Below are 12136 nucleotides of genomic sequence, written 5' to 3' on the forward strand. Positions count from 1 at the left end.
AAAGTTACTTAGGTTATTCTTTTCTTCCTCACTCTTCATAACTCTATGGTTACATTATCTATTTATGTTAGAGTTAGGTTTATTTGTTACGGTTTTTATTCCATTTTAGTTTTTCCCTACATCTTGGTTGATTTTAAGTATTTATCTATTTGGGAGGTATGTGAAACCTTACGATGGTTGTAAGAGTCAAAGCTACACAAGAAAGTATTCTCTAAGAAGTGTTGTTCCTCCCTTATCCCTACTGCCCCATTTTCATATTCCCATTTTTCTCTACCCCATTCTTCCAGACCCGTGTAGATAACCAATCTCATTAGCATCCTGTTTATTCTTCCTATATTTGTTTTACACAAGTGAGCAAATGCATGTAGGTTTTCTTATGTGTCTTTTTTCTTACAATAAGGTCAGCATACTATAGATATTCTATTTTACTTTGCTTTTTTACTTAACAATATATCCTGGAAATGACTCCGAATCAATTCATAGACATCTGCCTTATTCTATTTTACAGCTACATAGTACTCCACTGTATGGCTGTGCCATTGTTTATTCAACAACTACTCTTCTATATATGGATATTTAGGTTGTTTCCAATATTCTGTAATAATGAACAATGCTACCACAAATAACTTTATGCATATGTATTTCCATCATGTTGGGGGTATATCTTCAAGGTAGATTCCTATAGGTGAGAATGCTTAGTCAAAAGTTAAGTGCATGTTAGCTCTGTTAGGTATTGTCAAATTTCCTTCCACAGGGTTATACTAATTCGTATTCCCACCAACAATGCATGAAGGCACCATTTTTCCCATAGCTTCATCAACAGAATATATTGTCATACTTTTCAACTTTTGCCCATCTGATAGGTAAGAAATGATATCTCAGCCTTGAGTTTCTTTGTGAGTGCATTTGAACTTTTTTGCATCTTTAAGGGTCATTTTTATATCTTTTGTGGATTGTCTTTCATGCATTTTTCTCATTTCCTATCAGGTTTCTGGTCCTTTGTCCTCAATTTTTAACACTTCTTTTTATATACGGAATTAGCCCTTAAACTGTGGTACATGCTGCCAAAATTGCCTGCCAGTTTGTCAGTTGTCTTTTGACTTTATCATGTTTTTGACTATGCAAAATTTTTATGTAGTCAAATGTACCAACATTTTATTTAATTGCTTCTGGATTTTGAGTCACAGTCTGAAAACCTTTTCCTGTATTTAGATTAAAAAGGAATTTACTTGTGCTTTCTTCTAGTACTAGCGTGGTTTTACTTTGTACATTTAGATCCCCAATGTATCTGGTGATTGTTTTTATGTATGGCATAAGATATAAATCTAATTTTGTGTTTTCTCAAATGGCTACCCCGTTGTTCCAGCACCATTCATTTAAAAGTCTGTCTCTGACCCAGTAATTTTAGATGTGACCTTTACCCTATACTGTATTTCCATATGTAGTTGGATCTATTTATGGGCTTTCTATTCTATCCCAACTGGTCTATTTGTCTCTTCATGCATCAGTACCACACTGTTTTATCTATAGAGGCTTTACAGTATGTTTTAATATCTGGTAGGGCTAGTTTCCATCATAGTTTGTTTATCAGTATTTTCTTGGCTATTTTTGCATGTTTGTTTCTTCATATGAACTTAAGTATCGATTTGTCTAACTCTATAAAAAAGTTCATTGATATTTTTATTGGACTTCAAATAAATTTATAAATTAACTCAGGAAACTGGCATCTTTATAATGTCAAGTCATTCTACCCAAGATCACAAAACGCCCTTCCATTTGTTCTTTGTGTCTTTTCAAAAGTGTTTAAAAGTTTTCTTTATATAGGTTTTGCACATCTGTTGTTAAATATATCCCTTAATATTTCTTCTTTGCTGCCTTTAGAAATGGAATTATGTTCTCTAACTGGTTATTGCTTGTATGTGAGAAGGTTATTAATTATTGTGTGTTACTTTTATAATCTGTTACCTTTTATGTTTGAGTTAGCTTATCATTGATTCTCTAAGGTTTTCCAGATATACTATCATGTAATATAAAAATAGAGTTTTATTACTTTGTTATCCATTCCTACATCTCTAATTAAATTCTCCTGTCCAATTGCATTAGCTAATATCTCCAGAATAGTATCGAATCCTAGTTATAGAGATAGTGAGCACACTCCCCTGGTTCCTAATCTTAGTGGAATTGTGCCTAGTGTTTTCCTCATTAAATAAGATACTGGCTTTAGTTCTAAGATACAAATACTTTATCATCTTAAGAAGATATCCCACAATTACTATTTTTTAATTTTTTAAATCATAAATAGATATTTTAACCACACTGTTTTTTAAAAACTGACAAAGGGAAAGAACCAAGCATTTTTCCTGCCATTTCTATATGATCTACACCTGAAGGTAACCAAATGAAAGACTAGGCAAGTTTCTCTTCCTGGAATTACTCCAACCATTAACCAAAAAAGAAATTATCCAATAAGAATATCACTATTTTGCAACCCCTAACAGAATAGTTAATCTAGTCAAAGGTCATCAATAGATGCTACCTTTACAAAAAGAGAAACATCAGGCATTAGATACCTCCTGATGAAAGTATACACCACCATCTCTGAAGTAGTCTTGCCGAAAGAGAGAGAGAGACAGATAGATGGAGACACAGGTGATGAGAGGACAGAGAGAGAGATAAAGACAGACACAGAAAGAGAGGCAGAAATGCAACCTGAATCAAGCCTCTAACCCTAACTAACAATTGACAAGAAATTCAAGAGACAGAGGAAAATGTCAAACAGCACAGGGATACACTCAGTCAAATACAGTCATGAGAACTTGAACAAATGATCTGATTTCTTCAACAAAGAATTTAAGGGAGGAATAAAGAGAATAAGATGGAGGGAAAAGTCTACGTGTTATTTAAAGAAGTTATATATATGTTTATATGCACCTACAAATATTTAAATAAACTTCAGAGACATATCAACTAATTGCAATGTATGGGCTTTATTTGAATCCCAATTCAAATAAACAGGCTGTAATAGAAACATTTATGAGACGATTGAGGAAATAGAACTGTTGACTGGATGTTTAATTATGCTAAGGAATTATTGATTTTTTAGCTATGTTAATATTTTGGTTATTTAGGTATAAAAGTAAGTCCTTACCCTTTTGAGATACATATGAAATAGTTACAGGTAAAACGATATTATGACCGAGACTGTGGAGAGGGAGGTCATGGTATTTATGAAACAAGGTTGGATGTGTAGTGATCTTTGTCAAAGTTGGTGATGGTGTACATCAATTCCATTAATCTCTCTGCTTTTGTATATGTTTGAAATTGCCCATAATAAAAAGTGTTCTTGAAAATTTTGCACTTATTATATTTAACATTTAGACCAAATGAGATCATATACTGTGGAATGTGGTGGAAACAGTCAAATACATCCCTGCCATAAGCAGTGTTCCCCACTGTCAGTCTCTGAGCCCTCAATTGCTAATGGCCAGGTTGCTCCCAAGTGCCAGGGTAACAGGCCCCAGGACAAGAGTCCTTCCTTCCTCTTCACCCCTCAAAGGACCCCAGCTCTATGGATTTCTCCCCCCAACAGGGAAAGCCCCAAACTCACATCATTCTCTGAGGTCCCACAGAGGATACAGGATTTGCACTCTATGCACTGCCACTTGTAGGTCTTGACAGCCTCAGTCATGTTCAGGGTGAACTGCAGGCAGGTTGGGTGACCTGGAGGAAGCCAGAAACAGCAGAGTTAGGGCCAAAGTCTGAACTGCCACCCCTCAACACCACTAACTGGAAACACATCGATGCCCAATGTGCAGGCAGGGCAGGGTAGCATGGCGTAGGGAAAAAAATGGGGGCCCAGACAGGGCCCTACCCACATTCTTCACCACCCCGTGATTCAGATCAAGGGCAAAACAGAGATATAAGCATATCCAATTCTGCTTGCACTAAGATCATGTTCCCCAGTAGGTGTAACCAGTTGATGAGTCAGAAAACAGTTACCAGAGAGAACGAGAGAAGAAACTCCAGAGCACGCAGCCTGGGGTAGCACTAGGAGGGACACCTGCGGGACCCTCCAAGCCCCAGCGTCAGTTGTGGCAGCACAACAGGTAAGAACTATTTGGAACTGGGCCTTCTGATCCAACCAGTTATTTACACTGCCTTGGGGTGCAAGGGAGGATATCAGAAGGATTGTATGAGGTTCCCAGGGTCAGTGCTCAGGAGTAGGATGAGGCATTGCACTGTTACCTAAAGTACCCATGCCATGCCCACACCCATGAGACTAGCAAAAGTCTGCACCCTGAACAGTACCAGGGACCACAGAAGGAAGTGGCCTGGCAGGGACGGCAAAGAAATGTAGCATCAGAGCAAATGGCCAGGTCTATCCTAAAAGGACTGGTCGCCGGTTCTAACTCTTTTCTCCATCCCAAGTTTCATGGGAGCCAACCCAATCACAAGACAAAAGGAGGGACAATAAGCTGTGACCTTCGAGCACAGCCCCAGTGAGCCATGTCCAAGACTTGGCCTGCAGAACTGGACTCAGTCCTCAGACCTAGGTCACCTAAAAGAGAGATGCTTGCAGGGAGAGGATGGCCATGAACTGTAGAATGCAAAGACCCTTGGCCTTCTATCTGGCACGGAAGGAAAACTTGGATAACATTCCCAGGTCTCCCAGATCTGTGAACCAGATCAGAATCTGCCCAGAGCACCCAGGGCAAAGCCCATTACTGACTCTGTCACAAAAAAAAAAAAAAAAAAAAAAAAAAAAAAATTGACGCTTTGCCCATTGCCAAGCATTCATCGTTCTCCAGAGCTTCCAATTCTGCCAAACCCATTATATAGTGCCTTGTGTTGCCTCTTTCATTTGAAGGATTATATGCTTTAAAGAAGGATGCTAGAGACAGGGGACACCAATCATGGTTAGCGCTGCCAACCTAGTGTCTTCCACAGACAGGATCCCTCATGGCACCACCGCCCCTTGGCAAAGCCACATCTTAGCAGAAGCCCCCAATTCCTCCCTTTCAAATCTTCAGAGAACTGTTCATATCGTGGCCCTTTGGATGAAATACTGTCTATTCGGCCAACATAAGAATCCTTCACATTTTGAGCTCCACAAATAGAAACCACGCTGAGTTATCCTGGAGAGTGCAAGGGGTGTGGACATGACTTGGTGGTGGTAGGGAGGGGACACTTAGTGAATACTGGCAGAAGCAGCAAGGAGAGGCCTGATCAAAAAGCTTTTCAAGGACTTATCAGGTACCATCCAACTTAGAGACTCCCACAGCTCTGAACTAATAACCCTATCAAGATGGCACCATGACAGTGGCCCCAAAGAGAAAGAAGCCTTACATTAAAAGCCTCGGTGAACAGCCAGCTGATATTCTTGAAAGCATCTCAAAGATTTTTCTAAGAGGAACACTAGCCAGGGTTACTTCCTATTCCAATCCCTCAGAGCGAACACTGGGATGGGTACAGGGCAGGAAATACCTGTTTGGGACTCCATGTGGTATGACCACAGATGCCCAGTTTCTCTGACAGGGCACCACTGAGAGCATGAACATGAGGTCATGGAGCTGATGCTCATATAGACAAGTTGACTTTGCCCAGTTCTGTGCCACACTCCAGCCACACCCAGCCAGCTTAGGATAACTATTCATTAACTTACCAAGTACTTATTGAGCACCTACAAGGCCAGCCATTGCGCTGGACAGAAAAGACACAGTGGGGATGAGCAAGACATTTCGAGCCCTTCCAGCCTAGCCAAAGAGGCCTCAGATGAATCAGCTACACACGTAACTATCAACTACAATTGTATAATTAATGCCATGAAGGAAAATCATAATTGGCCGTAAAAACAAACAATAGAAAAACCTAACCTGGACTGAGATGTCAAGGAAACCTTCCCTGAGAAAGATCTTTAAGCTGATATGTGTCGGATGAGAAGTTAGCTAGGTGGGAAGAGGATGATTCCCAGTAAGGGGAACAGCATGGGTGGAGGCTTTGAGCAGTGAAGCAGCTTAGCAAATTACAAGGAAGAGAAAGGCCAGTGAGCAGAGGCTTGGTGAGCAAAAGGAAAGGGGTAAGAGGTGGCTGCAGAGGTAGCTGGAGGCAGATTACAGGTATCTGCAACCCTTATTTAAGAATCTGAGACTTTTAAGTCATTAAAGGCTGTTAAGCAAGGCGTGAGTGGATCACATTTTGTTTTTAAAGGAGCATTCTTTAGTGTGAGGGCTATTGGGATGAAGTGGTTCTATATCTTGATTGTAGTGATGGTTACATAGTGATAAGATTGCATAGAACTATACATACACATACACATATGTATGTGTGCATGTAAAACCAATCACATCTGAATAAAGTCTATGATTACATTAATGTCAATTGCCTGGTTTTGATATTGTGCTATAATTACGTAAGATGTTGCCCTTGGAGAAAACTGAATGAAGAGTTCAAGGACCATTCTGTAATATATTTTGTAACTTCCTATGAAGCTATAATTATGTTAAAATAAATAGTTGAAAATAAGGAAAACAAATAAAAATTTAAATTATCAAAAATAAAGGAAGGTGGAAGACAGGGAAAAAAAAGGAGAGAGAGGAAGGAGGGAAGGAAGGAAGAAAAGGAAAGAAGGAAGAAAGGAAGGAAGAAAGGAAGGAAGGAAGGAAAGAAAGAGGGAAGGGAGGGAAGGGAAGGGAAAGGAAAGAAAAAGGAAGGGAAGGGGAAGGGAATGGATGGAAGGGATGAAAGGGACGGAAGGCACAGAAGGGGAGGAAAGGAAAGAAGGTAAGGAAGGGAAGGAGGGAAGGCGGGAAGGAGGGAGGGAGGGGAAGGGGAGGAGAGGGGAAGGGGATGGGAAGGAGAGAGGAAGGGGAGGGGAGGGCAAGGGGAGGGGAGAAGGAATGGGAAAGGGAAGGGGGAAGGGGAGGGGAAGGGGAGGGGAGAGGAAGGGAGGAAGAAAGGATGAAGGTGCTGCTCTCTAAGGAAAGAATTGTTGAGGGGTGGGAGGGTACAGGAATGTAAGAATTGTTTCCAGGAAACTAGTTAGGAGGCTAATGCAGCTACCAGGAGAGATACAAGAATGATTCAACTAAGGTGGAAATTTGAGAAATATTAAAGAAATACTTGACAGGACTTGACTATTGTTTGAATGTTGGGAATATGGAAAAGTGATGAGAAATATTCCCAAGTTTCTGACCCAAGAAACTAGGTAGATTGTAGAATACAGTGAAACTTAGATGAGGAAGACTGTAGAAGGATTGCAGAGACCACATAGAAGAAGAGGATTCCTTCTGTGTTGAGCATGCTAAAACTGAGACTTTGAGACTTCTGGTGGAAATGTTGAGTGGATAGTTGAATGTATAGGTTGAAATTCAGAAGTTTTTGCTAAATAGGTGGTAAGTGAAACCATGAGAATTAATGAAATTTTCTAGGGAAAAGGGAATGAGGAAGTATCTAGGGGAAGAAACGAAGAGGAGAGAAGAAAGGAGAATAGAGAAAAGGGTCTATGACTGAGCTTGGAGGAGCTCAAGTCCTCCAAGATCAAAAGAAAGAACCAGCGAAGGAAAGAGAGAAGCATGGCAAGAGGTAAGAAGCAAATTGGGTGAGTAAGGGGTCACACTAACCAAAAGAAGAGGTTTCAAGAAGGAGAAGGCGGTCAGCTGTGTTTACTGCCACAGGTTCTCTAGTTTGTTGTTGCTCAATAAAGACCCCGAGTGAGGAAATGTTGACAGATCAGGGCAAAAGCTACCCTACTAACAATAACACCCTTCAGTCATGCCATCTCCCATCTCCCCGAGGAAGGAAAGTCAGCACATTCCAGAGCATGACAGAACTCAGCAGCCAACTGTGCATCTGAGCTGTCTCTGTGAGGAGGGGCCGGAGGTGGTGTGTGCTACAAGCATTTAGCAACATTCCACCAATATTTACCGAGAGCCAGCTCTGTGTCTAAGTTCTCTAAGACTCCTGTGCTGAGCTATGAAGACATTTTCTGGGATAGCTTTGGACAATGGATGGTAGCAAGTGGGTTTGGGAAATGCCTGTTGGAAGTTTCTGAAACAATCTCATGGCTTTCTCTGTGTTCCCATCTTGAGAAAGTCATCAGCCTCCTGAAGATCTTCAAACCCGAAGGAAGGGAGCTAAGCTCACACAGCCTCAAGCCCCGGATAAAATGCAGGACTAAGACGGGCCTCAGCGGTGGCTGCAGAACTCCTTCCCCTCCACACTCAGGACATCACTCCAGCGCAAGAGGAAAGTAGGGGAGGGAAATACTATTGTAATTTCTCAGCCAGAGAGGGTGAGACACAAAAAGTTAAGTCATCAGCAGATGCAAAAACTGTGCCCAGAACTAAATCCTCCTGTTTGGACCACAATAACAGATTTGCTCCTGCGCCTTTCTCCAAAAACTGCAGAAATCATTTGCCAGATAAAACTGCAAGAATGAGACTTCTTACCTGCTACAAAAATTACTTCAACAATACACACTGTTAGACTAAAGGAAGTGTCTAAGGAAAGTAATAACAGCTCGTTTCTAAGGTTCACTGATAGAACTCCTTACTTTTGCCCAGAACTAATTCCTAAACACCTTGAAAGTAAGAGAATAACAAATACAGTCTTTCCAATTCAAAGGTGAAAGAAAAAAAGCGGCACATGGCTATAAAGTAATTTATAATACTTACGGTCACTCGGTACTTGAGGATTCCTATCTTAATCTCTTATGTAAAGTTAGCCCTCATTCTCTAGGGTATTAGGCTGGTGCAAAAGTAATTGCAGTTGTTTTTAATGGAAACAACAACAATTACTTTTAATACTTGCTTGGAAATCTAGATTTTTCATATCCCCAGTTTTCTTTAAAGCAAGAAATACCCGTATTGCTGTTTAAATAGCCCAGTGTAGTGGAGGGAAGACAACCCTTCCTAGGCCCCCCTGGGTGTCATGATTCAACAGAGCATTTATAAGATTCCAATTACCAAAATGAATTTAGAAAATGGTGCAGTGTGCATGATTCAGCCCAGCCAGATCATTAAAAACCAAGTCCTTCCCGGGTGTTCCTCTAAATTTATTCTATCAGGAGCATTCAGTAAATCTCCTGCTAGCTTGTTTAGCTGGGTCAGTGGTGAACTTGGTGTGAAGAGCCATTCCTGATTCAGCCCTAACCCTTCCAGAACTGAGCTCAATCCTCCCTAGAGGTTGACACTGGGTAAGTCACCCATGGCCACTATGTATGGGAGATCTAACTGCTGGAGTGGGCTTTTGGGAGATCAGCATTTGGCTTCAGGGTGCTATTTCAGCAGATGGAGGCAAAGGGAAACCAATGGGGTATGGGAAACTTCTCAGACAGATGATAATCCATGAGGCTGGAAGTACCCGGTGTTTCTGACACTACAGCCTACTGAGCTCAGTAAAAAAGGAAAGGCAGGCATCTGAAAGCAGTGACAGCAGCTTTGGCACTGGAAGGACACATCTCATGTCTTTATAGAAACATGTGCACAGATGCTGAAAATGTTCAAAGGAAAGCAAATGGGATTTTGTGGTATTTGAGTGAGAAGGCACACAGATAAATATCCAGGCAAAACCAGTGTTAGTTTCATATTCACAGCTGCCAATTTCTATGCATGTTAATACACAACTGCCCCAACACAAGGGTATTTCCAGCCTTTTAGGGGAGAAAATATCTAAATATACCTTGTGGATTAAGCTCATATTATGATTGCAACTTAAAAGTTAACCTGAGTCACCTACTAGTCAACCTCCTCTACAGATATTCAGTACATTGAGAGAAACACAGTTCATTTTCAACAAACCCTGGGCAAAAGAAGTACACAAACTGCTATGACATGTGTCTCTTACATTATGATCCTTATTAAAAGAGTTTTTATTGTATTATCGCTGGTATTTAATTTGGACTAGGCTAAGCCACATTGCTGATTGAATTAGAGCTCCAGGAAAAAAAATTATCTTCCTAGGTATGCGTTGAAAACATAAATAAAATAAATACAAATAACTTTGAAATCAGCATGGTCTATTATTTATTCAATGTGAAATTATAAACATCTAATTATACTTTATTACCTTATTTATCAATGTTGATCTCTTAAAAGCTAATTTCTCAGGCAAAGAGAACTTAAATATCCATGGTTCTCAGGCAAGTAAATGCAAAACTCAAATTGTGCTCCTTGTTCTGATGCTTGGTTTATAGAAATTGTATTATATAAAATACATAGAATCAATTCCAACCCAAAATAGCACCAAAAACAAGTCTCCATGGGCATTTATTAGAAAATAATTTGGCTCGAATTTCGAATATTTCTCTATATTCTCAAACACATATAAAATTCCTGGTATTTACAAATTGCAAATGTATATATGAAGTTTAGCTAAAGCATTCATGCAAAGTATAGTCATATCTGAATCATCATGCTACAGGGTAATTTGAGAAGAAAAATTATTACTAGTTCTCTTTGGGAAGCTATCTCATTCAATCAGATCCATTCATTTTCATTCTCTCTCTCCTCTCTTCTCTCTTTCCTTTCTCTCTTCTGTCTCTCTCTCTGCCCCATTCCCTCCCCCTCTCTTCATGCTCCTCCACTTTGAGACTCAGCTTGGCAGGTGGAGGGAAGGAGGCTCAGTCATTTATTGAATCTGTAAAAGGGAAAGGGATGGACCAATTCTGAACAATCAAGAGTTCAACTTCTTTATGTACATGCTATGGCAAGTAGGATAACTGGGCACTGCTGCTTCACAAAATTATTTCTCAAGCCCTGCTTTGTAAACCTTCTGCAAAGGTCTGAAGGTTCATCTCTATCTGCCCCCAGATGTTACTTCTAACGCTGAAGACACCTGCAAATCAATGATCACAATGGCACTCCAGAGGCATGTGAATGGCTCCCTTTTTCTCTCACCATTTTTATTGCACTTCAAAGATGACAAAGAAGAGAAAGAGAATGGAAAGGACAAATACCAAACAAACAAAAATGCATTAAAAATAAATGATAGTGTGAGCTGTGGCTGCCCTTTCTTGGGCAAAACACCTTCCTGTGCATCCAGTTCCACTCCTCTTAGAGGTTTGTTTATCCTCTCCTCCAGCTGCCAAGGTCTGTGGCACCCAGGAAACACATGGGATGCAAGCCCCAGGGGCTATTGCACCAGTCATTCTTATAAATAACCATACAAAGCACATTCATGCAAGAGCATTACGGGCACTTTAATGGGCTAAACAGCCAAGGGCTCATGGTGCCATTCTCAAATGGTCCCAGAAATTCCCCAAGTTTTCGTGGTCAAGTGTGGTCCAAGGTAGAGTCCCCAGGAAGTAGATCTACACCTGTCTATAAGCCTGAGGGCATGCATCATGGTTGGTCTTCTTAAAGTGAAATAATGGGATAAGTAATCCTTGACCTGGATTTATACAACTTACTCGACTCGACTTGGGGCCAATGCACAGCACTAGGAATATGTTGAGAGTCATAGTAATGACCCCAAAGCCCCTAATTAGTCACTGCAGCTGAGGATAAAAAATAATTTATTCATTTATTCATTCCTTTGACAGTATTTGTTGAATATATAAATATGGCAGGCACTCTTCTAGGTACTGGGGATATAGCAGTGAGAAAATTCACCCCTGCCCTCAAGTTACAACTGCCGCACTTTGAGATATATTACAGCACCTGAGTCCTTTGGACAAGTCACTTGACTTCTCTGGGCATTCGTTTTTCAATATATTAAGTTAAAACATTAGAATCTGCTATCCATGTAGCTGTGGCTTTGTCTATGCCACCCACAAATGGTATTTTTAGAGATACTACTGATCCCCAATTGCCCATCTGCTTGGTAGGATAAACAAGCCTTCTAAAGTTTGCCAGCTAAAACTCGAAGTTAAAAAAGAAAAAAAAAAAAAAAAACTAAGAAAGAAATTAAAATAGCCAGTAAGTCCTTCTAGAATTCATGTCAACTTTCCCATATTGACCAGCCCAGTCCGAGTCCAATGTCAACACAACAAAAGATGGCCAAGACAGAAAGCAAAAGAAATCTAGAAATCTAAAGGACTTTTCATCAACCATACCACCCACCCCCATGCAATAAATTGGGCCTATACAGATGAGCTGTCATAAACGGAAGGTAGACAGAGGCCTTGGGTAAGGTTCCA

General features: G+C 40.4%; 1 protein-coding gene across 1 annotated transcript in view; it reads right to left on the bottom strand.

The window, feature by feature from the left end:
- The window catches only part of DPF3 (double PHD fingers 3), a 277088-nt gene that overhangs the window by 6747 nt on the left and 258205 nt on the right, over positions 1 to 12136 (bottom strand). The window contains exon 9 of the mRNA XM_037984208.2: positions 3608 to 3720. Within this exon, the coding sequence (XP_037840136.1) occupies positions 3608 to 3720 (113 nt within the window). The remainder of the gene's footprint in view (positions 1 to 3607; positions 3721 to 12136) is intronic.

Source organism: Chlorocebus sabaeus, chromosome 24 (genome assembly GCF_047675955.1).
Source record: "Chlorocebus sabaeus isolate Y175 chromosome 24, mChlSab1.0.hap1, whole genome shotgun sequence".
Taxonomy (NCBI): Eukaryota; Metazoa; Chordata; class Mammalia; order Primates; family Cercopithecidae; genus Chlorocebus; species Chlorocebus sabaeus.